This window comes from Lepeophtheirus salmonis, chromosome 1, assembly GCF_016086655.4.
Source record: "Lepeophtheirus salmonis chromosome 1, UVic_Lsal_1.4, whole genome shotgun sequence".
NCBI classification, from domain to species: Eukaryota; Metazoa; Arthropoda; class Copepoda; order Siphonostomatoida; family Caligidae; genus Lepeophtheirus; species Lepeophtheirus salmonis.
Genome location: NC_052131.2, coordinates 19,311,322 through 19,338,134, shown reverse-complemented (window position 1 = coordinate 19,338,134; position 26,813 = coordinate 19,311,322). Strand labels below are relative to the sequence as shown.

Here is a 26,813-nt window from a genome sequence, read left to right as displayed (position 1 = left end):
TTTAGTGCAATAATTTTTGTATATATAGGGATCATTCTTCCATATCTGGGACTGCACCAAACGTTTCTAAATGTGTATGATTGTTGTACACTCTACCGGCTGAACTGTTTGACTCCCTAGTAGTGCTTGACATAGGTCGACCAACAAATGCACAAGTGTACTTATTACGCTACAACTAGTAATTGTGAGTAAAAAGATGAAAAAAAAGTTTGTTATCAGTTTTATAAATAATGTTTAAATTGAAATTTTTTACTAGAATTGGTACCGTAATCAGTATCGTTATTTTTTTTTCGAATCGTCCAATCACTAATTATAATACTACTAGAGATGTATCGGACCCCAAATTTTAACATACCGTCATAAATTTTAAGGAAGCGTACGCAAAAGCCGTCTCATAGAACAATCTTTGCTAATAACACGGTCATAGATATTAGTAAATCATATTCACCCATTTTTATAAAAAAAAATTATATATAATTCATTAGATTTAAATTAACTATTCTCATACTTGAAAAATGTTTCACTTAATTAATTCAAATAGTAAAAAGGGGCTTCCAGGTTTTCATACGCTAACAATGGAGGATATTTTCTTTTGTGAACCTGGGCGTGAAGCATATCGAGACCCTAGTCTTTGATGCTTCTGCGAGGACATTCCATGTTTAACCAATATAATTAACCCCTTGTTTAAAAGTTTATATAGCTTTATAAGGGATTCTATATTTTGACTGGTTCTCACGTAAATATTTGAGTAATTATTTAAGTCTGAACAACTTAGCCTTTTTTCCTGCCTACTCTCAACCATTTTACTTTTTAGACTCATACTATTAAGTGAGATTAATACTAACTCATTAGTAAAAAAAATCATACATCAAGTATTTTCCAAGTGATGGAACTCCCTCGAAATATCCAATGTATATCAATAACTAGAAATTGAAATTTCTGCAGATTCGTTGTTTCGTCTGTTTTTCAACTTTTATCGAATTTCGATTACAGCTAGTTCGGAAAAGTTGTGATATGTAAATAAAATCACCTATGCAAAATTTCATTAACCTAGGATGTCATCTAGAATTAGCAGGAGTAGAAGGAGACAAAAGTTCTGTACTTTGTCCATTATGATTAAAATACAGCATTAATCTTTATTTTACATTAACTAATGATGACAAGAGACATTATTCTGACCTATAAAAAATATTTATAAAGTTTTTTTAAAGTTACTTATGGATCAAAAAGGGAGAAGAAAATTTGAAGAAAACTTCAATTTTTACTTTCAGAAAATTAAAAAAACCAAAAACGGTGCGGGCTATACGTGGATCATTAAATTTTCCTTATTTTTTTTCTTGCTCCGTAATACAATTTTAGAAAAAACCTTTTGATACTTTTTATGTTTTAGAAAAATGTCTATCTAAATAATGTAACGCAAAATAACTAAAAAAGTCTTATTAGAATCTATATTTCCGAAGTAAAGAGGTTTTTGCTTTTTTTTTGTAATTTGATAGAGATGTGCTATCTAAAGATGACCTCGTAGAACATTTCAATTTTGCATAGGTTATTCTCTCACCACAACACAACTTTTCCGCTAATGCCATAATCGAAATTCGAAAAAAGTTGAAAAACAAACTTTCCTTGCTATCGGCGCTCTAAAATTTGGAACTTTTTCAAGGACCCATATAGAGGGACTGAACTGGACGTATATCTCGTACCGATACAACATAACAAATGTGTATGTGTACAATCTACAAAACGAATGACGTTCATAACAGCTTTGATTATCATATTTAACACAAATATTTTTGTACATGTGTTGTTGGTTTGTCTATAAGGTGTATAGGTAAAAGGAGTATTTAATTACATATTTCCTTTAAAACTACATACCTAGCATATGTGTCTACATACTTACATTTAATATGCATGAAAGATTATAGCTTTTAATAATTGCAATCAAGTAATTTATTTCAAGTGGAAGAGTAGCCTTAAGACATAGCTTTACATACTTGTTACTAGCATCATGCATAGTCCATGATTTCGGTCTATGTGTAGTACCTAAAACCATGGTAAACAGTCTTCTTTCTTTTTAATTTACGAACAAAATTTGTAACACAATTCATCTCTCAGCTTGTCTATTTCCAGAAAGATAGAGAAACAGAAAGAACAATTCCCGGCAATCACTCCAAAAATCCTGTATCATTAAGGATGTCAATCGTGTGAATTTTTTAGCGAGCGCAAATTGGTAATCTGAAGAATGAATTTTCTTTTCCTTAGTAGTTGTCATTATTATTTAATTCTTGAGTAGTGAACTTCCTTTCCTAAATGGAATCAATTATATTTAAAACCTAATTGTACATTCGCGTGTGCTCATAAAAGACGAAGAGTAACCCTAACGATTTGTTGTGAAGGTATAATTGTAAGTCCTTGTTGTACTCTGAGTAGAATTGAGGATCGACATCAGAGTAGTTCTTGTTTATTTTACTTCCTTATCACAGCTGATTATAACTGATCTCCTCTAAAACTTTCTTCAAATTGTCAGGGTTACCATATTGATTTTCAATTACTTTTTTTTAACATGGTCATTATACACGCCATTTTTATCACTGCATAACATGCTTAAAGATGTAAAAAATTATAGAAATGCTGGCAAAAGTACTCTTCTTTAAAGGATGTGTTGGTAATTCGGAAAATATTAATTCTCCCTATTAAAATAATACAAACGTACAAAGATGTTATTTCCTCAAGAATGAAATAATAATAATAACAGCTTCATATATATATTTTTTTTTTAAATATAACGTGATGAGCCGGATATTAATTTAGACTCTAGAACGCTACCTGGTGGATCATTATCTATACTAGTGTTGTGTCAGTTCTTATTTAGGACTGAGTACCACGGTCCAGTCCTACTTGTTGGTCCTTAAAGTAGATTATATTGATACCTCATGACGTTATAAATATATAACTAAGTTAAAAACATTTACATGTGCATAGTATAATGAAAATATTAATATCTTTTAGTAGATATGTGCAATTCTCTGAAAGGACTGATCCCAAGACTGGACTGATATAATAAAGACTGACACAACATTAATCTACACACACTCGATGCTTCATGCAAAACGCCTGTGAGATTTCATTGAAATTCCAAAAAAAATGCATGATATACACCAGGGATCACTATATACAGTACACCTTGTATACACGCTCAATGCTACTTGTGAAACACCAGTGGGATTTCATAAATATAACCACATTGTTATTTCTTATATTAAAAATAACAGTTTTACATTCAAATATATATCTACAAATAGACTCTGATTTATTAATATATATATATTACATTTTCTCAAATGTGGTTTTTAAACTCACAGGAATTTTGACAACTTTCTCATACTTGAACATGTTGCATGTTAGTTGGCAGACTGTATTATTATATGTGTTGTTTTTTGGGTTTTTTTTTCTTAAGCTGTCATCATTCTTTTCATAATATGTACTTGTGAAATATATAAGTTATATTTATCTTCAAACCTCAACAATTCTCCTTGTCAAAACAAAAAAAAATCTATGATTTAAAATGTGTTTTGTTTGTAAGAGTGAAAATAACATGACAAATTAAAATTTGGAGGCACGAAAATTACTAACGTCGCATTTCCTCTCCCCAAAACAAGAAACATTTTGAATCACAAGGGGATAATTGTTAAGAGTTTTAAAAAATAATATGATGAAAACATTTAAGAAATTGATTACGTGTACAAAGTGATGAAATATCTTTTAATCCACCTTAAGGGGCAAGAGTACGTAAATCAACAGCTCACAAAAATATATGGTATTGTGTAAATTTTTGTTTATGTATGTGGTTTGGTCTAGTTATACATATGAGCACAAAAAAAAGTAAAATAGGCAATTCATGATGGTTTTTTATCATATTAAAAGCATTGTAAAAAAACGTAGCTATCTAATCAAATACCAATTAATTATTAATGCAAAAACTATTATTTAATTTTGATTTAAAATCTAATGATGACAAAACATAGTTTAATGACATGAGTCATTAAATTGTAATTTTAAAAGTTCCTGAAATCCCATACTCTGTTTTTATAAAGGTCACAGAATAAGAACTATGTTTTCTGTTTCTTGATCTATCAATTATTCAAAGTAAAATATATAAAAATAACTGGTCATTGTATATAATCAGGTTTATCAAAAGCAAGACCGCAGACTACGTCTTTGTGGACATAGTACTAAAAACATAGCTTATCCAAACAAAATTACCACTGCAGACCTACAACTTCCTCTAAATATATTTTCCAGGCTTTTTATGAACATTTTTATTTAGGAACCCCTATTCCATCAAGTAGCTTGTTACAAATTGAGTATGTATTCTTATATATATATATTTAAATCAACAACCTGATCACCCTAACAATTTGAAGAATGTATTGTAGGAGAGCTCTAGCTTATATGAGGTTGCATTAGATCAGCTATAATCAGCTGCGATAGAAGGAAATAAAGAAGGGCATTGGAAAGAATTACTCCGATGTCGATCCTCAATTCTACTCTGAGACTCAACAAGGACTTGTAACTATAACTCCACAACAAATTCTCAGGGTTACTCTATATCTTTTATGAGCACACACGAATTTTCAATCAGATTTTGAATATAATTGAAAGTATTAGAAATAGAAATTCACTACTTGGGAGTTAAATAATAATGAGGGAGTTGAGGAAAAGAAAATTTAGTCTTCAAATACGCAATTCCAAAAAAAAAAAAAAAAAAAAAAAAAACGGGCGAGCTAAAAAATACAGCCGATTTTCATCACGAAAGAGTACCCGGCATTACTTGGTGTAAATAGGCGTCAATGAACTTTGCTTTAATAATATAGAAGTGTATTCCCCTTTTTCTTTTTTTTAATATAACCCCCTGTGCTTGAGATACACACACTCGTTGCTACATTATTATTTCTTAGATCAGTGGTTCTCAAATGGGGATACGCGTACCCGTCGGGGTTCTTAGAGGCGCTAAAATGTGTACTTGAGATTTTGAAATAATATTTTACAAGTGGTACATAACTCAGGGCGTCTGCAGGGTGAAAGCTGGAGGGACTGTACCCCCCAATTAAGGGATCTCTTTTGGGTTTTTTTTACTAAAAAATTTGATATTTGATGTTTTTATTTTATAAGTTAAGTTAAGTTTAATTTTCTGTGATTAGCTATGGATTTTTAAATTTTTCTCGAAAAAATGTAATATTAAAAAAAAACAAGAAAATTCAAAAATTTTAGAATAGAATTTTTTGTAAACAGCTGTGGATTTTGAATTTTTTTACAAAGAAACTTAATTTTTTTGAATATAGATATGGATTTTTGACATTTATTTAAAAAAAAATTATAGTTCAGAATTTATTTCAAAAAATTCTAATTTTTGGATTTATTTTCAAAAAAATTACAAAAAGCAAGCCCCTTCCAAATATAATCCTGCGGACGCCCCTATCATTGAAGCTAAAAATGCTTTGTACTCGTAAGGAGGTACTTGGGTTAAATAAATATTTTAAAAGTGGAACCTCACTAAAAAAGGTTGAGAATCCCTGTCTTAGATCATGCATATTAAGAGATATTGCGAGATATTAAGTGCACTCTCAAAAATGAGTTTTCTATACATAAAAAGGAAAATTCTTAATTATTACATACTATAGAACATAACAAATGGATAAATAAATTCCTTTGAAACATTTAAAAACTTCTTGAATCAAAAATAAGGAATAAATAATAGACTCAAACAATCAAAAATGTATATTAATTTACCGTTATTGGAGTTCGAAGCCAGAGGAACATTTGTAGTTGTAGTGGATGTTAGACTAGCCGTAGTAATGGTTGCTGTTCCAATTGTATCCGAGGATTTGCTACTCCCACCAACAACACCAGGGCTGATACTACTAACGTCTTTCACCTTCATGACCTTTTTTCGCTCTTCTCGCCATTTGGCGATACGACTATGATTCAAGGGATAAGTTCGACAACATAGTCCATCAAAATCATCCACTAAAACTTCTTCATCAGAAACAGAAATGACCCCTCCTCCTCCTCCCCCTGATGATGAAGATACATTGTTGAATTGATTCGAAGATTTGGATGGAGCTGAAAACGCACTCCCAGACTCTGTAAAAATAATTATAATCATAGTTCTATATCTTATTCTTTATTTATTTTTGTAATACACATAATTCGTAGTCTTGGATTAGAGTCAAAATGTTCGATTTAAAGTCTTTTTTTATATATATTCCTACTTTTCTCCTCCCTTATCGATAAAAAAAATACTATTTTAACCGTATAATAGGGCCTTTCAGTATATTTTACTTTAATTCCATTCAAATTTCAATGCTTATCATAGACGTCCAGAAGTAATTAATGCAAGTGTTAAGTCTTGCATGATTCATAAAGCTATTTGATGAAGTTTAATCAAGATTTATTGAAAACTTGTACATTTTATGCAGTAAAAATATCACCTTTGAGCCCCCAAAATGAAATCTCCAACAATTAAGATGCAATTTATGATGTTGTATTTTTTCATTACAGAAATGACATCCTTAGTTGCACAATACAAGGCAAAAGGATTTTTCAGTTTCCCTTATCTGAATGCTTCATAGAGGTTAGACTGTCTGTGTATGTAATGTGGTTAATCATATTTAATATAATATTAACACTTCTTTTAAGAAGAAATGTGTGTCTATGTAATTTTTAACTACCTTTCTAAGTGATACTCGAAATTTGACTGATTAATTATTACTTGAACGTTTCGAATTTTGATTATTCAACTCAAATTTTCAAAAAATATGACAGTCAAGTTACAAGAAATACCCGAATCCAGTACCAATAATAATTTACACAATAAATGAGAGAACATAACTAACATAAAAATATACAGTGTATTTTGTTGTCAGCTGTCGAGGTTTCTGCTTCTTTTCTACTAATAAGTTTTCTGAACTTTGATTGGTGGAATAAGAATTATTTCTTGTTAAGATGTGAACACTTCTCAAAATTATTGAATGATAATTCTATAGTTGAAAAAAATTGCCAAAATTTGGCTAACTAACAACTGGTTTTGTGGCATTTCCTCTGTTTCTTTTTATATAATAGGTTCCGTGATACAATAAAAGTAATCGACAGAAGAAAGATAAAAGGGGAAAACAGGCATGATGACGTATGGGATTGTAATCCAATGATTGCCTTCCTCCTCATCTTGAAGCACTAATTAAAAAAACGAATACATACAAATATTTATCCCCTTGAGTTAATTCAATCTATTTATACATATGACTATAGTTTGGCCTTCTTTCCCTCCTCATTGACTTATTGAGAAGGAAAAACTTGATGCTGATTACATACATCCCAAAATTCCCTTGGTAAAATATTGTTATGTTTTGTTTTTCAACTACTAACAGGAGTCAACCCACTCAAAAAGTTTTGAGGAATATTATCATTTTTTTTTCTCCCTCAAAGATCTAATTACTAACTAGGGCATATTTAATCAATATATATGGTATAAAACCTATAAATCCAAGGCTCAGGATAAGAAAATTTACTTATCAGTATGCAAAAAAAAAAACAAAAAAACGGGAGAGCACACTTGCTGTTCTATTTAGTAAAGAGGCATGCTTCAAATACAGTATGATGACTATTTCTAAAATGTCTACGCCTTATTTTTAAATAGCATACCCCTAAAAAGGTTGTCTCCACTAATACATGTAAACCATAGAACACAGTTTAAAAAAAGAAATGAAAGCCATAGATCCCATCTTTATTTCTAATCCTCGCTTCAAAATACTCTAAACCTCGATTACAAAGTAAAATAGAGCCCATATAACTAATGATTATTGATGAAAATCGTGTAAATTTTGGGCGCGTTAAAAAAAAGCAAATCAATGAAATAAATTTGAAAAATGTTTTTGAGGAGAGCAGTTTAGCTTATCATGAAGCTCAACTACAAGTAGCTGTAACAGGGTGGAGTTTGTAATAAACAAGGATATATGGTAAGAATGACTCCGATATCGATCCTAAATTCTTCAGTGAGTCCCATGAGGACTTACAATTATTTTTCCAAAAAATCCTTGGACATATGATATTTTTGATTTGTGAAACAATGGTTCTAGATAGTATTCTTGTCCTCTGTAGTCATTTAAAATCACCAAAATTATAAACCACTAGACCCTTCCTATATGAGAAGAAATACAATTTGACCTTCAACCCATTCAAAATAATGGTTAAAATAGTGGGCATTTTTCCAAAATTGGATTATTTTTTTTTTTTTGCTATATGAAGCATCTTTATTAAACTTACATAGGGACAACATATGTACTTCAATATGCTCCAAAGTTATGATCGATTATGTATATTGAATGTTTTGTGCTAACTTCACTTCTCCAAATTTAATGGCCTCTTACTGTGAGCATATATTATTTTCGTGACATATTATATCAAAATCAATTTGTAACTGTTGCCGTAGTTCTGGTGTCAAACAGAGGCAAAAGCATAACCTAGTTCAAAATTGTTGGCACTGGTAATTACAATTCTTATACAAGGGCTGAATAGGATAAATATTAAATAATTATAATGACGACCAGCTTCTGTCCTTCTTATAATTTGGACCCTCCTCCTTGGGCATAGGTCTGGTTATGGATATATGCATAAGTACCTTGTCTGTAATTTGAATATAAAATATCCGGGTCCGTTCTACACTCAGGTCATAGCTAAAATTTTAACTCAAGTCGGGGGTACAGTTTACCAATATTCTAAAGATTTTTCTTTCTTTTACAAAATTTTGTTGCTGTTATCAAATAAGAAAAAAATAAGGGGTATACATTGTAAAAAAACAAACAAACAAAAACCCAAATATATATGTAAGCATATACCTATATATGTATGAAATCAGCTGCTTTTTTAAATGAAGAAACACAACATTAAAACTTTTCCCGAGAATGAAAAACCCTGATATAATGAATGACATTATGGAATTTGTTTTCAGGAACTTGTCATATATGTATGTACATGAATGACAGCTTAATTCCGAATATTATGTAGTTCATAGAATCGAAAATAGTCCTTGTACCTCCTCCATAAATTCCAATAATTTTTTGTATGTGAATTTATGAGTGGGGTTGTAAACCGTAAGCATTTTCGGTATGTACAAGAATTTGAAATGATATCCATAAGTATTGTTTAGGTAAGTGGCGTCTCTAGCCCCTTTCCTTGAGACCACCATTTTTTTTATCATATCTTATAAATATTTATAAGTCTGTTTTGGCTGTAATCAAACATGGTATCCAAACTGGTCGAACAGATCAGTCTAAAATTTAGCAAGTAGATGCATAAAATAGCCAAGCATGTTCCAATTTTTTTTTTGACCTCCGAGGTCATTCATTAAGAGGCTGTTGTTGACCCCTAAAGATAGAAAAAAAACTAATTTCCCTTCTTCCTTTCTATATCGCTCTCTTTCTCTTCACCCTCTGTCTCCTTTCTTCTACCTGCATTCTTTGATTATAATCGCCTCTATTCATCCCTGCAATACGGCACCCAAGCTAGCAACGCCCCTGGTGTAGATACTTATATATATATTATGTCAAGTACGGTCAGTCCTATCAGTTCTGGGGGAAAAAGGCAGAAGTGGCTCGTTTAGTCCACGCCAAATTTAGCAATTATGATTTGGTAAAGATGCTTAATGTCACCAGAACCACCGACTGGAAGGTCAGGGTTAAGGTCGACAATGGTGAAGACATCAATATAATCATAGAAGCGGAAGACCTATGAAATTAAAGGCTGAACGGCAAAAAAAAAAACTTTTTTGAAAAATCAGAAGATGACGGACTTGGCGAAGGAGTGGTCGGTGAGCCGTTCCACGATGTCTAATACCGTAAAAATCTGGTGGTCTCCGACATATTGAACAAAACTTGCTCATTTAACGGCAACAACAATAACAATTTGATCAGTGCAAAACGCTTGACAATGTCCTGAGGTATAACGGAAACCAAATTTTGTCCATCTCGGCCGAAAAACTTTTACAATGGATCGTGTACAATAGGCAAAATAATTGGATCATATGTTTTGGAGAAGTCAACCATAACTTCCATTAAGTGTCCAGCACCAAACATCCGGCCTCAGTAATAATGCTCGATATTTTTTCATCTGAAGGTCACAAAATGAAGCCAATTTAATTCGCCGTTGGATAAAGATTGACTAGCAAGCATTACTTGTTAATTTTGTTGACAAAAGTGCTACCCTAGGTTCACAAGATCACAAAGCAATCAAAAAAAGCCGATTATTGCTTTCAACAAGATGGGGCTCCAGCGCATACAGTAATAATCGTTCAGGATTGGATAGCCAAAAAATGAAGTTCTGGTCGAAGGGCTTCTGTCCACCGGAGAACCCCCGACCTGAATCCCCTTGATTACAGCATGTGGTATATTGAGTCCCTAAGCAATCGGTTGAGAAGAGTGGCAATCAATGTCGAAACACTACGTTGTCAACTTGTGCAATGCGTTCGGGGGTTGCGTAGAGTGTGTAATTGAGGCTGAAGATGCTCAAATTCATAAATCATGTTTTCTACTGAGTAATAAGCAAGTTCCAATCAAAAAAAAAAAACCTCTAGAATTTCATTTTAAGCCGCTAGGTGTATTTAATTTTCCAACATTCATCATATTCTGGTAATTTCTATCGGTGCAGTAAGTGCATTAACTCCTCCGACAAAAGTTATGCACGTAATCTGAGGTATTACTGTATCTACGAATTTACTCGTACATTTACTTAAGCCATAAATTATCATTCATGGCATGTATTATTCGAACATAAATTCAGGCCGATATAATTAATTTCCTTCCTGAAAAAAACATTTATAACATCGTCTTTGAGCCATTTCGAATAGTGATGTATCGAGTTTATATTAAAAATTCGGACATCAACATTTGAAATTTGCGAATTGAGTACGAATATTTATAAAAGTAAGATAATCCCCATTTTATACTTAAATTGTTCTTTTTTCAAAGGTAAAATTAGGTTTTAATTTTAAAAAGATAACAATTTCCATCTTAGTGATGTATTAATTATACATTTAATTAGAATGGGAACTCGGTAAAGCGCAAACCTCTTCTCTATGTTAAAGTAAAAAATGTGGGATGCTGAATACATTGAATTTAATTAAATTTAATATCTACTGCATTCATACTATAATATGAATTTTATATGTCTAATGGAGTACGTGGGGTTGGGCTGGAGGGGCTGAAGTCCCAAAAAAAAAAAAAAAATTATGAATAGCTATTCAGTTATAACACTTTTTTCAAAAAAAAAAAATTAACGATAAAACAACCCCCACCAAAAAAAATCAATAACAAAAAACATAAGCCTGGGGACGCCTCTAATATATATATATGTAATGTGTCCAACAAAGAGATGTTTTTAGCTCACTATCTCAATTTATTTAAAAGTGATGGTCGATATTGGGTTTTTGACCTTTTTTGTCAGTTTGACCTAAATTTTTTTTCCCATGAAACATCTTTATCAAACCTACATCATAACACCAATTTGCGCTCTGTACCTCAATATGTGGCAAAGTTATTATCGATCATATATTTTTAACATTCTGTGCTCCCTTGAACTCTCATAATTTAATAAGAATCTTCATACCAAGTTAAATCAAAATCCATCAATAACTTTTGCCGTAATCCGGGGACAAACAAAAGAACACAACTAATAAGAGGCAAAAACATAACCTCCGTTCAACTTCGTTGGCGTAAGTAAAAATGCATGTATAAATATTTGTGAAAAACGATTTTGCAATACATGACTACTGTTGATAAAAAGTATCCCTGCAGCCAAATGCAATTAACCAAAAGATGCTAAGAAAGACGTGTACTTGGTATGTGTTGAACTTTTTAAAAAAATCTGTCTTTGTAATTGTGAATAAAAGTAGATATGTCAGGCGGAAGGGATTTCAACCCTATTTTTTTTTTTTTTTTTTTTTAATAATAGGCTATCTTTAAACATCAAATTCTTTCTCAATTTATACATATATGTAATGTCGGCGTGAATCCTTTTCAGGAACTTATTCATGTATGTAAATGGATAATTATATAACTTGGACACTTTAAGCTTACCCACGATTTCTGTATTATTTGTGAGTCTCTTTGTCACTCGAAGAGAGAGCGAAAGATTATTCTAGACTCTAGAAGCTACTAGTAGCTGATCTAATAAAACATATTTGTCAGGGCTATTTTGTTGTTGTTGTTTTTTAGTTTTGTTTTTCAACATGCCCAAATTGCTCGCGGTTATCATAACGTATTTTAAGTGTACATTCTTGATGGAGTCAACATATAATTGAGGATTGACGTGTGAGTAATTCTTGCTTATGTCATTATTTATTTACATCCCCCCCCCTCCCTCGTCGTCACAGCTGATTGTAGCTGATCTAATGAAATGTCAAGACAGCTAAGCTGCTCTCCTACAAAACATTCTTTAAAATGTAAAGGTTACCACATTTATTTGTGCTTCCTTTCTTTAACGATGCCAAAATGCTCCCAATTACTATTCTTGGGTCCTTGTTGGACTATGGAGTAGATTTGGAGGATCGAAATCAAAGTAATCCATGCATGTATGTCCTTGATAGATAAGGAGTGGGATTTGTGTTAATTTCTCTCATCTCATATTTGCTCACACCTAACTTAATTAAACGTGATGACGGCTAATCTCCTTCCCTCCCTAACATTTCTCAAATTGTCAGGGTGACCAAGCTCTTTTGTAGTTATTTTTTTTAGCATACCGGAAGGCCATATAATTTACATCACTGATGATGACTAATAGTAGGATTTTATGGAATCCAAAACCAATCGGGAATATGTAGGATATGAAAATAACTCTATGTATATGGCGGGAATCTGAGTAGACTTTTCCTTATACAATATAAAATGTAGAAAACATGATATAAAGGAAGAGAGTAAGAAATAAAACAAAAAAATAATGATTAATGAATTCTTTAAATAACAACCTTTTTTCCTTCTTGCTCCTCTCTAATAATATCCATGTATTTTATTAAGGTATTAAAAAATAGAAATAATACATATTGCAATGTAAGAAGCCGAGGGAGAGAAGTGATCAAAGTATGAATAACAGAAACGGAAAATGAAGGCGTAGAGAGGAAAAACATGGAGGGAGGTTTTGAAGAAGAAATTGACGCCGTTTACTAGTTGACCAAAACATTCAAATTGTAATCGGTATAAATAGTAGTGTTAGGTTTCGATCTGGAAATCCTATATCGGTCTGAGACCCTTATATTTTTTGTCGGCTGAACTCATTTGTTCCAACAAAAAAAACCTCGGTCTGGACCAATCTAAAACAAAAATTCGATCTAGATCGGTCCAAAAAAAATTGTCTAGACTGATTTGACAGATAAATACTCTATAACATGACATCATATGTTTTTTTGAAGGACAATGACGTTATACGAAGTTTAAACAGAGATAGCTGGGATTAATTATAATCCCACCGTCTCTTATATGTATACAGTATTTTGTTCTATAATTTATTGTGTACTTTTGAGATTTAAAAAAAAAATGAATGACAGTTGATCTAGAAAAAAAAATTGGTCTCCTCTCATAATATATGAGACCGTAAAAAATCGGTCTATATATTGAGACCGAAAAACATCGGTTCACAGTCTGAGACCGCAGTCTGGACCGAAAAATCGGTCTAGAAAAAATCAATTACGACCGAACACAAAAAGAAATTCTGTGCTGGACCGAGTCTCAACATTAATAAATGTGTATGTTATCAACATACATAGCGCTTCAAACATTTATATGTTCGATCCTCACTGTATTATATATTTGATTATATTTTTCTTTATAGAAGTATGTGATGATTTAATACAAATAAAATCTGGGATATTTGCTTTTGATTTCGTTAAGCACTCATTTTATCTTTATGGTTCACCCTGAAAATTTGAAGAATGTTTGGGGGAGACCAGCTTTTAATCCCATGAAGTTTCATTATATTAGATACAAGCAGGCATGAGATGATGGAAGTAAACATAAATCCCACTCCATACCTAACAATGATTAAGGCAGGAATTATCACAATGTGGATCCTCAATTATAATCAGAGTCCAACAAGGATTTACACTTAAAACTCACATAATCATTCTGACTCCTATCCTACTGTTATTAGAATACGCACCAGTTATTACTTCATACTTAGATTTCCCCTTCTCAATAATTATACTATTATAGCAGCTTAGGAAGAACATATAATAGTACGGATTGTCAACTAGAAAAAACCACTCCCACTTTCTAGGACATATACACCCCTGATTATGAGCAGTGATGCATATAACATGTCCTGCCGGTATGTACAAATAAACTTAAGTGAACTGAACTTGGTAATTCCGACAAGTTAGAGAATGCTTGGGAAGAGAGCAGCGTAACTGCCATTACTTTTCATTAGATCACCTGCAAACAGCGACGAGAGGAAGGACATTAACACAAATCTAGGCGTAATTTATTTCTTTTGCATATTATAATCATCAAATTCTAATCATATTCTCTTTCAAAATAAGTTCTGTGATCTAAAATTTTACCGGACTGGTGGGAGAGAAAATGCCACATTGGTCATTTTAGTGCTTCTAAAATGTAACTTTAAAATAAAACACATTTTAAATCACAGAACCTCCATCTTTTGAAAGGGAGAATTGTTGAGGTTTGAAAGTTGTATTATACAAAGTTTTTATTAATAAATTGTCAAATGTACTCCGAAACCTTATATATCTTCTCACAATTATATGCAAAGGCTGGCTTTAAATACACCTAGGAATTGGACTAATGCTAGCAGATAACGTCATTTTCACCGTTGTTATTAGTGATGCCGGCATGTAAAAACAAAAAAATAACGTGTCAACCCTAACAATTTGAAGAATGTTTGTGAGGAGAACAGTATAGCTGCTATGATGTTAGATTAGATCAGTTCCAAAACAAGGTTAGAGGAAAGAAAATAAACTCAAATCTCACTCCCTATATAGCAGGGACATGTAGGCTGGAATATCTCCGATGTGGATCCTCAATTCTATTCCAAATCCAGCAAGAACTTACACTTATAACTCCCGAGAAAACCTTCATTAATTAGTATGCGTCTTTCATGAGCACATGCACTTGTTCAGATTGCCAACTATAAAAAGCCACTCCTGCTTTCTATGACATATTTTATATGATCAGTGATGCATTTAACATGTTGGTCCATTGTGTACAATTAAAAAGAAATCAAAAATGAACTTAGTCATCCTAAAAATTTTAATAAAGCATAGGAGTAGAGCAGCTATCGCTGTCATCGCGTTTGTTTAAATCAGCTGCAAGCAGCCATTAAATAAAGGAAATAAACTCAAACACCACTCTGTATATAGGAAGGACATATATGATTTACAACCCCAGTAGTATGTATGTATGACAATGGCATAAGAACTATAGGGGCCAAGAAGTCTGTGTAGAATAAATTATTTAATAAAATTGCAAGGTTGCGTGACTATGACGACACCATTATAAATGTATGTCACTTACAAATACATTCCGGTATCCCTGATGTAAGGGAAAATAAACAGACATTGATATAAAGAATAGTCAAGTATTTATTTTTGTATCGCCGTCTAACTAAGTGCATCATTATCAATTCAGACACGGCTTAGACACTGCACCACAATGCCGTGCAAAAATTATTTTTTCATCTTCCTTAATGTCTGGGACTATATATACACATATAGAAATGTTATAATAAACAGGGCTATCATGTAAAGATAATTATTGATGATAACAGAAAGAGGGGAATTTTTCATGAAGTTAATCGATGCAGCCGTATGTCTCGTCGTCATTAGCGCGGAGACTCAATGGGAACCCAATTTTTTCCCTGGTTCGTTTTGAAGAAATTTATTCTAAACCAATTTAGGCAATTATTTTGGTAGAGACCAAAATTTCTTTTTATAAAAGAACGGCATTAACCTAAGGCACGAAGTGTATTTTTGGATATCAAAAGGGGTCCATGATACTGAGGGAAGCGGCAGCGGTGGGATTTTTTTGTCATTTAACAGTTTGATTGCCCGAAGAAAATATAATTGCAATGAAATTGTTCAGGATGATATTATCTAGCAATGAAATTAATTTACGATTATATTAACCGTAACATTTTTTTTTTTTACTAAGATAATGTACACCACCATGTTACTATACAAAGATATTAGCCCAACCATTTGATCCGCAACCTTTTTACCACAATCATTTTAAAGTGAATCCATTCATATATGTATAAATATTTGAGAAATATCAAATGACAACCTGGATATTAGATATAATTTATAGATATATATGTTAGTATATAATTGTATATAGACAGAATGAGCATATTTGACTCTATCGACCCAAAAACTATATATAGATACAAAAACTGTCAAATACTTGTACAATGTACATATAGAATAATCATAGTCATTCAAATGACCTCCCTTTTAAGTAATAGGAAGGCTCACGGTAGGCAGTTTGCTTATAATGACATGGCATTATTTTTAATTCCTTTTCAGTTCAGTAGTTAGTATAAGATACTGACATCATACTGACATTAAGGAACGGGGAACGAACGAATTGAAGAAATGCGGCTATGGAGATAGAGTTAAGTAAACTGTGAGGCCCCCAAAAAAGATATGGATATAAATGGGAAGAGCCTTCATGTACAGGGTGCGACCTCTATTAAACTACAAATATCATTTTAAAAAAAATGGATTTTCTCTTAAACTTATAATTCGATTTTTATAAAAACTAATCCAAATAAAAGGTGAATCATCTTTTTTTAATTATTATTGAAGATAATCGCCTTTCGCACACTGTGTCCAACACACAGGAAAAAAAAAAAAAATTCTGACAAACAGGTCAAGTTTTTCTTTGTAGTTTAGCATAGAGCAGCGTATTTTCACCTCCAGCTCCTTCCCGACTCTCCAGACAAAGGACCTGTCCAGGTTTAAGAAGTTTGGAATTCCAAAATTGGCCCGTACAGCACGGATCACAACTTTTTTTTTTAACTGACTTCAAACAGCCCCCAAAACAACCAACATCGCCCTAACTGCGTAATAGTAGGCTCTCAAAGCTCGTTGTATAGTGTCCAAACGTTCTCTTTCCCCTGGAGATGTCCTATTTTTACATCCTCTTCGGAGTGATACTATTATAAAATCATGAAATGTCTTGTGTCAATTTTTATTTGACTTCTGTAAATATAACTTAAATCAAATATTTCATTAAAAGAACAAGAATCAAAAGTATTTTAGATATTGATAAATGTCAAAATATTAACACAAATACCCTTAACCCATTAAACTATGACTGATCGGGCCATATTTAGAAATATATATACATTCGCCCTACATAATAAGAAGAAAAATATCACTTAAAACCTCCGGAAATAACATTGTCATCAATGAATACTATTTAAAAAAAGAATAAAATGGACGATTCTTGTTTGAAACAGCTCTTATTGTCCGTAATGCGAGTAACTAACAATGAGCTCAATTTACAAACCTCTTCCACAGCCCCAAACATCAAAATAAATAAAAGATAATTTTTTATACAAAGCATTAGAACAAGAGATATCGTCAAAAGTGCAACTTCCATGTTTCTGAAGACTACTAATGATTAATGATGATTAACCCATACTCCTTTAGGTACGTGAATACTCAAATATACGCCATATTATTTCTTTATTTAAAGAACAATATATATAATTATGGATGCCTATACATGAGTGTAAAGCTATAAACTAATAACCATGTCGGGAAACAATGATCATGAAGCTGATTATAAGAATACTAGGGTCGCTGAGATGGGCATGAATGATTGTCAGTGCTGTATAAGGTATGTCCTCCCAGTAAAAAATAAAAGAAACCAAAAATGAACGTGGTAATCCTCACAATTTGCAGAATGTTCGGGAGTAGAGCAGTTTAGCTGGCATGCCCTCTTATTAGATCAGCTGTAAGCATCCGGTAAAGGAAGGAAATAAACACAAATCCCACTCCGTATAAAGCATGGAGATATAGGCTGGAATTACTACGATGTCGATCCTCAATTCTACTCCGAGCCAAACAACGACATACAATTATACTTATTCTTACTCTCAGTCTTTCATGAGCATACGCACTAGTTATTACTTTATACTTATGTTTCCTTCTCAGTAATTTAATAATAATGATAAGAGCTTTAGAAAATAAAAAACCCGGTTAAGGTCGAAACTATCAAAAGTCGTTCTCACTTTCTAGGACATATTTTATACACCTCTTTTATAGTGCACCCTTCATAAACACACCCTTTTATTTGAATTAACAAGATGAATTCTGCAACGTTAATAAAATGTTGTTCTACGTCACGAGTAATAACGATTTTATAACGTCTTCAGTTGTACCTCAAAAGCAACATCTTGGTGGGGTAAACTTTTTTCGTAGCCAAGGAAATCTTCTCAATCCAAGGGACTTGTTTGTTTTATAGCTTTGGATCAGTAGTTCTTAAGCTAATTTAGATCTTGTTTAAAAATGTCCCTATAATATTAATTTATACACATAGGTTGTAACATGTGCATCAAATAGGTTTAAAAATTTACCGAACTTATGAGGATGATATTCTATGTATTTTCAATATATTTATGGCGGCATTATTGATTTTTTTAATAGAAATTACTCGTTGACAGATATTTGGGAGGTAAATTCTAAACTTAAAATTGCCCAAAGATATATTGCACTTAAATATGTAATTTTAATCAATCAAAAGATAGCATCAAATGATATTTTATAATTAAAATGGTTTGCCTTAATTAATAAGGTATTTTAAGACTCGTAGATAATACATATATTATTTAAAATAAGGAAAAGTTGTCGTTTAGAATAAAAATATTTCAATTTATAAGCTTTTTAAAAAAATATATATATTTTGAGGTCGTAAAACTGGTTAATAGAGGTAAAAATGTTGAGAACCGCTGCTTTATGTAAAACGATAGATATAGATCAAAATAAGAAAAAACCTCAATACACAATTTTGTAGCAATTACCTTTAGTTAAACAAATTGTATCGTATCCTATTCCTTAAAAAGAATATGGATGAAAAATTAAGGATTTATGATGAAGGATCATACATTGTGTATGACCTCATGAGCAGCTGCAATCCCCATGAGGGTTACAAATGACTCGGCCAAGAGAACTGTAGTTTCTACAGACGTACATGTGTAGCGAGTGTAGAACACATTAATGAATATTGTTGTAGAAATAACTACGTTTCGTCAAATGACTCTAATTATTATCATCTTGTTGAGTGAGAAGGTGTGCGTTTGTTATATTTGTAATTATAACAAAAAAGAAAAAGACACTCTATAGACTATATAATATAATGTTGGAAAAAAAACAAGTATTTGAATAAAAGCAACGATGATATTTAAGAATTTGAGAGAGATAACATCGCAGAGAACACTCTTTTTATATATTTTGATGTTGTCTTTATAATATACGGTTATGGTGCTTATATGAGACCAAGAAGGAATATTGAATAATGATTAAAGGTACGTACACCTCCTACACTCTTCGTGTCTTCAGCAATCTAGCTATGTGCATTTGTCAAAAATAGAGCTTATTATTTGAGGATTGTGCGTCTAATTATGATCATATCATCATCATTTTCATATAATGTGAAACGGATATCTCTCAAAGAACAATACTTTTGTACTATATATATTAATACAACATCGAAACAAAGATTTCCTAATAATAAATGGGAAAAAAAAGTCACGTAGTGAATATGAACTGACGTTTTTTTTTTTCATTTATTTAGTCAAAAGGGAGTTACGACGTCTAGCTAGCTAACAAACAGAAAGAGGGAAGGAAAGAGAGGCAAGGATAAAAAAAAGAGAGAAAAAGACTGGCACACAATATAAAAAAGAAGAAGAAAAAAGGGAAAGAAAACTCATTCCTTCCTTTTTCTTTCTTTTTCTCCTCTCAACAACTTTTTAACAAATTTAATTTTGAATTAAAGTACGATACCTTAAGGTGGGCTAGCAGATCCATCATTTATTTGTAAGAAGTATGCATCATATAATCTTCAAACCTCAACAACTCTACCAATCATAATGAAGAGGTGTTTTGATAAATTAAATTTTGGAAGCACGAAAATGACAACGTGCCATTTCCTCTTCTCAAACAAGAAGGATTTTTAACAAGGAACCTCTATATTTAGAAAGGAAGATTTTGTTAAAGTTTGAAGATTACAATATGCAAAGTTCTTAGGAATTTATTGCATGTACATGCGTGCTGGATGTGGTAACCCGCCTTTAGACTATGACAACTGTTCAAAGAAAGGATTCAATTAATTCCGCAAGATTGACTGTGAAGGAGTGTCAGGACTATTTTTGTTTTGTTTTTTATAACAAACATATCTTTGTTTTAATTGGACGTTGCAGCACATCTATTTAAAACCCATCACCACAATAAGAATTAAAAAATATGCACACATTTCATTTTACTTATATTTCTCTGTTCAACAACTAAAAAAATGAAGTAAAATCCTCCTTCTTAGTCATTATAGAAAACCAATACCCTATCGACTGTCAAAATAATAAAAAGAAAAAGGTCCACCATAGAGACACACACCAATTGAGCATTCTTTGGAATGATCAAGAAATATAGACTAAATGGCAATATCTAAACTTAGCTGTAGAAGAAGAAAAGTAACAATTTTCGAAGTTTGCTACATTTCTTTCAAAAACAGGTAAAATGGCCCCAAATCAGTTATTTGTTGGACAAATCTTCAGAACTAAGGAAGGATTGCTTAATTATTATTAGGAAATAGTTCCCAAAGGTTAAGAAGAACTAATTCTAACTCAATCAATTAACCTTGCAGAACACTGATACCCGAAAAATCTTCAGGTGACTACAGAGTACGGAAGCATCAAACATAGATTTAAGGCTTTATTTTCCGGAGAAATGTGGGATATAGTAACGATTTTAGAGACAGATGACTAATAAAACATATGGAGGAATGCTTAAGGGATATATACTTTAATACAATATGTCATCCTTTTACTTCAATGGCAACCTCCACACGAGGTCTGAAGTTCAAGCATCTGTTTATGAAGAACTAGTAAGAAAGAATGGCTCACTTCTTCTAGATGACGGACTTCAAAGACTCCACGCTGGGTTCCAATTGGAATCCAAAACTACCCACATAGCATAACCCAATTAATTAAGATTGGGGCTATTACTGGATCAGAAGTTAAAGGGCAAGAAATCGGATAATTTCCAGGTAGAAAAGTCTTGGACGTTTATTTTCCTGACTTTACATTCTTTCAGGGCCTTCTGGATGTTGTAGACAGTAGCGAAGGACACGTCAACCATATCCGCAACCATTTTTGGGAGCACTTATGCGCAGAACAAATCAGACACACGCATAAAAAAAAACTGAACTTATAAAAGCTTTTAAAAACAACCTCTCTAAGAATATTTTGAACGGAAATTGGAGCTTTTATTAAATTCCAAGTGTTAGTTTCATAGCCTGTACAATATTCTTGTGTTAGTGAGATTACGTCGTAGCAATAATTATAATATATATATCCGACTCATCAATAAGTTTTTACCAAATATAATTTGGGAAATCCATTTCTCTTTCTCTAACTGGTCTCTCTCTCTCCTTGTTTCTTTCTTCCCCAACTTTATTACTTGAATGATTTATAAACGTGATAGTCAGACCTGAAGGAAGAGTGTACAAAAAAAATGAGAGGGGGGAAATGTCATAAACAACATCACATAGAGGGCGCTGGACTTTTAACAAAATTAAAATTTCCGCTCTACTTAAGTACATAGTAGTAAAGGGAAGAAAAAAAAGACAAAGTATTTTTGAATCACGCTGTGTTTTGAGTTCCTCAGTAAGAGCGCTTCTCTGGCCGCTCCGAGTATTTTTATAGCGGCGGGAGTTGGAATTATGCAAGTTATTTTTTTTGTAAGAGAAGCGACGAAAATAGCGGCGTAGTGTTTAAAAAAACTTACTTCTCTTTGACGTTCTCTGTTATGTTACTTATTATATGTGTGTTTTGTAAGCATTTATTTCTCCCTTCTTCTTAATATTATTTTATGAACAACATATTTATAAATGTGGCACCCAGTTGATGCACAATTTTTGTTATTGTTATTATTTTCTTGGTAGTAGTATTTATAGAATAAAAGTACAAAAAGCGTAAGACTGCGTAACTATACACGATGTCTTCTTCTTTTTCAGCAAATGTTAGAAGAATGGAAACTAAACATAGGACAGGATCAACATTTCTCGCATTAAGATCGTTTCGGATCTTAAACATAAATATTGTAGTAAATTTCGTGTAACTGAACTTTCGGATCCAAAACCAAAATTATATTTTTCTCCAATTTTATAAGCATTTTACCCAAAGTTCGGACCTAATTAAAATAGGATCAGGAATAAGGTTACATTTTTACTGATTCCGAAACAATGACTCAGAACACGGATTAGAGGAAAAGAAGAATCAACGGCTGAAAACTAAATACAGTGTACATTTACGAGGGTGGTCTGAAAAGTTTCCGACGTCAACGTGAAGATGGCAGTAGTATACTTAGATAAGAGCTAGTTACATCTATGTAGCACCTGTTGACATTTACTCACTAAAGTTTCAGTCATTTTGTACGCGCTGTTGTTATATTACAGTCGTTTGAGTGAGCTGATTTTAGTATTTTGTAAAAATGGACAAATGGGTATCGAGGTGTCATTTTTCAATGTTTTCTCATTTTTTAACTTTGAAATCTGTTACTTTTTATTTGCGTAGCCGCATTGCCTTTCAAAAAAAAAAAAGTTTTAATGACTACATTTTCACAAAAACCCTCACATCAACTCACTCAAAACTGCGCGTTCAAAATGTCTGAAACTTTTGTTTATAAAGGGGACATTATAAATATATTACGCATTTAGCATAAATAAGACTTCAAGATCCATTCCTACCTGTTTTTATGAAGACTTGACTAGACGAAACGGATGTGATGCAGGTCGAAGAGGCTATAGAGTTTCGGACGGGCACTTTACTAAGATTAAAAAGCGCCTGAGTAAAGGAGTTGCAATCCTCTCTGGGGCTAGGGGCGTTGGTTCTTAAGGAAGGACCGAGTGCTGAATGAAAGGAACTACTGGTTGGGGTAGCTGAAGATGCAGCTGCTATCGGTGGCGAGGCAACGACTCCTCCTGGGGGATAAATATTGTTGGTTCCATCTCGATGATGACTCATGCTGGGAATGCCCAGAAAACCAAACCCAAATATGGAGGAAGGATCTGGAAAAGAAGGAGGATTAATAGTTCTTTCGGTAGTTGAGGTACATAAAACATGGCTTGAAAAGTCCCGGGCTTAACAAAGAGAAAAGAGGTTTTTTCGGTCGAAATTGGCTTTTTAAATTTTATTTATTTACTTTAAGGAGCGGAGTCCTCATAGCAGTTTTCAAGCTATTGCTTAGTTTGAACAGTATATTATCCCATCAAGAAGCAGGAGTGTAAAAATAAAAAAGGAAATTGATTTTGATCCAATGTTTCGGAAACAACATAAGTAGTGTTACACTTAGCATAATAACTCAAAAACCAAAGAACTCTGTTATGAAATTTCTTCGACAGCTCTCTTTTTAAGGTTAATACACACTGAAAATGAGATGAATTAAAAAAAAAAGGAGCACCATCTATGTGTGAATGCTGAAAAATTTCAGGCCATGTTTTTAAATTAATCACTAGTGCCTGTGATTATGAAAGAGGGAGAGTAAGAGCACTTTTCAGGCAATGTGTTATATTCTATGAACGTACTTGAAGCTTGAATCTGTGAAGGGCCTTGCGAGGTGTTCCTACATCCTGCAGAGGACACCGGAAAGTGGAATGGAGGGGCTCCTGATGGTTGCAGCAACTCATTTTTGGATTTATTATCCAGGGCGGATCGTTGATGTATTGGAGGGGGGTGAAGTGGGTAGCTGCTGTCATAGAGAGAAGAGGGTCGATGCATATCTGGATCATAGTAGTGTCGATGTGCATCAAAGGGCGGATGATGAGAAGGACGTGGTAGAGTTGGTGCTCTTGATGTCCGATGACTGTTGTTGTTGATATTAGACGGATGATGTAAGGATGTTGGTCTTGGAGCAGCCCCAAAGGGATGGTGGTGGTGGTGAGGATAATGGGGAGGAGGGTGAATGTGCTGTGATGGATGGTGAGGATGATGTGGAGGGTGAATGAGGCCGGAAGGTCCTCCTGGAAATGCAAGAAAAAAAAATTATGAATTAAATGTATAATGCAATTAGAAATATCGGAAAAGAAGGGACCCATTGATAGCATCATAGGCAGAAATGTGAAAAATGTATAAATTCTCGTGAGCGTAATTTACAATAAAAGTATATGTAAGTATCCTTTTATAAAATATACTCTCTTATTTAATATGTATCGGGCACAAAATTTTGACACCGTTCGGTACAACCTTGTTCTCAATATTAAGACCCGTCCAAATCGAACTAAAAATTCGTCCCCACGGCTCACTTTTTGAAACAAACAGAGATGTAGTGTATTTTCCTTTCAGATGTTTTAACATATTTTCATAAATAGAATCCCGTATGATTAAAAGCAACTAACTCTACATACTATCAACTTAAAAAAGGTATTGTATAGGATTTGTACACTAATTTATATCAATCAAGGGCCTTCGTTTAGAATTTATGTCATTTCATACTTTATCATTGATACTTCTTGATAAAATTCAATCTATATAATTAGTAAATATGCTCCAAATAACTACTAACAGTTGGTAACAGGAAAAATACAATACACTAGCTACTTTAAGTTTTTTTCAATTTTTTCCTCTGACAGTTGAGGTTGAGCGGATAAAAAGGCTAATCGTGCATATAAAATAATCTTTTCTAAATGTTGCCATCATGAAAATTAGTCAGTGGTGTCATCGACTATCAATCTTCACAAACTTGTGTAACAATAATGAATACTTTACATAATTATGCCTAAATTCAGAATAATTGTAAACTATTCTCGTGCTTTAAAGATACTTTAAGTCTTACTTGATTAATTCAAACGATAAAATGACATATTATACTTTAATATTTGTAATTCTACGAGCGTTTTAAAATTTTGAACGTTGTTCAAGGAGTCTGATTTTAAGTGAAACATTACGGACCCATGGAATCCTAACTCATTCTAACTATTATTCTTAGAATTAGTGATGAAAATCGGGTTTTTAGTGACCCCTTCATTTGGAGTTGGCTAACGCAAGAATAAATTTTCTTATCCTACGCTGATGTCATTATTATTTAATTCCTGAAGAGTTAACTTCCGTTTCTACTTCATGAAATTTTCAAAGGTGTGGTTTTTTATGCTCACCGCAATTTTGACCCTTTGCACATCTTCTCTAATCATAGGCTTGTACAACAAGCAATAGGATATGATGACTACACAATACACATCAATGTAACTTCTTTGAAAAGAAAAAAAGACATATGGGCACTTACTTTTGCGTGTGGTGCCTTAAGCATTGTTTTTAATCATTATTATTATTATTCTTAACAACAAGAGCAAAGATTACAAACCGAGCATTGATCAACCATGAAGAAAGAAGCATCTTTTCATCCTCTCTGGTAAAATACGTTTAGTTACATCTTTATTGCTCACGACAACAACGACCGTCAAGGGAGTAATTCTTGGATTATAAGTTATCTACGGGGTGTTCGAAAAGAGTTGGAATGCTATTAAAATCAATATTTAAGAGCTTTCGTAGGCATTTTTCTTTAGTAAACATCCGAGTCTAATCTTTTGGCTTGATAGTTATCAGCTGTTTTAAAACTGGAAGCCAAAAGTAAGGAGGTTGCCGCTCAGATCCGCACAGCTCACACCCACATCATAAGCATGATCTCAGCCAGCAACCAGACGGTCTTGAGGGTGAGGAAACAGGTTTTTCTCTTAGGATTCTGTTTTCCCGGGATTAATAAAGGGTTTTAAAGGTATCATTTTGCCTGTGGATCAACAGGTGAAGGTTTTTTCATCACACAAGATAATGACCCTGTTTCCAAGATGTTTAATATCATTCAGGATGGCTATAAAGCGCTGGAGAAAAGTTTTTTTTTTTTTTTTTTTTTTTTTTTTTTTTTTTTTAAACTGACGCTTTGGTCGTTGTTGAAGTCTTAGGGGGGACTTATAATTTTGACGACAATTGACACTGTATCATTTATTTTCATTCTTGGGTTGGTTTCAAAAGCCTCTTGGGTAGCTTTTGAGATTAATATAGTTGATAAACAGCTTCGATGTTTGCTTTTAATGTTATTTCCAGCTTCAAGTCTCATTTCCAAACTCTCCAGACCATCTGTTTGCGTACTAAAAGCATGTTCATAATGTTGATGTTGGTCTTGGTGTGGACTACAACAGCAAATTCCTTTCGTTTGGCTCCCATTCTCCACTTAAGAGTATTTAATTTGACCTTAATAGCAGACCTTAATTCTCAAACTATCGCACCAAAAAGTTAACCCCGAAAAAATGCCTTCGAAACCTCTTACATGTTCATTTTAATTACATTCCAAGACTTATCCAGTACGTATACAAAATATAGGTATGGTTGGTAAGAAAGGAAATCAAAGAAAAATCGCATTGGGACCCTCTTTGGAATGCATCATCCCCTAATAAGAGTTTAATCCATGTTGCGGGACTTTATGATACTCTAGAAATATGCACTTCTCTCATAAATAGAAAGTGATTGAACTGCGCAATTCAGAGTAG

At 32.8% G+C, this 26,813-nt stretch overlaps 1 protein-coding gene across 1 annotated transcript in view; it reads right to left on the bottom strand.

The window, feature by feature from the left end:
* The window catches only part of LOC121120109 (uncharacterized), a 71,062-nt gene that overhangs the window by 18,241 nt on the left and 26,008 nt on the right, over nucleotides 1-26,813 (bottom strand). Inside the window, exons 3-5 of the mRNA XM_040714945.2 lie at nucleotides 23,862-24,296; nucleotides 23,025-23,345; nucleotides 5,788-6,141 (exon numbers count right to left, since the gene is read on the bottom strand). Of these exons, the coding sequence (XP_040570879.1) occupies nucleotides 5,788-6,141; nucleotides 23,025-23,345; nucleotides 23,862-24,296 (1,110 nt within the window). The remainder of the gene's footprint in view (nucleotides 1-5,787; nucleotides 6,142-23,024; nucleotides 23,346-23,861; nucleotides 24,297-26,813) is intronic.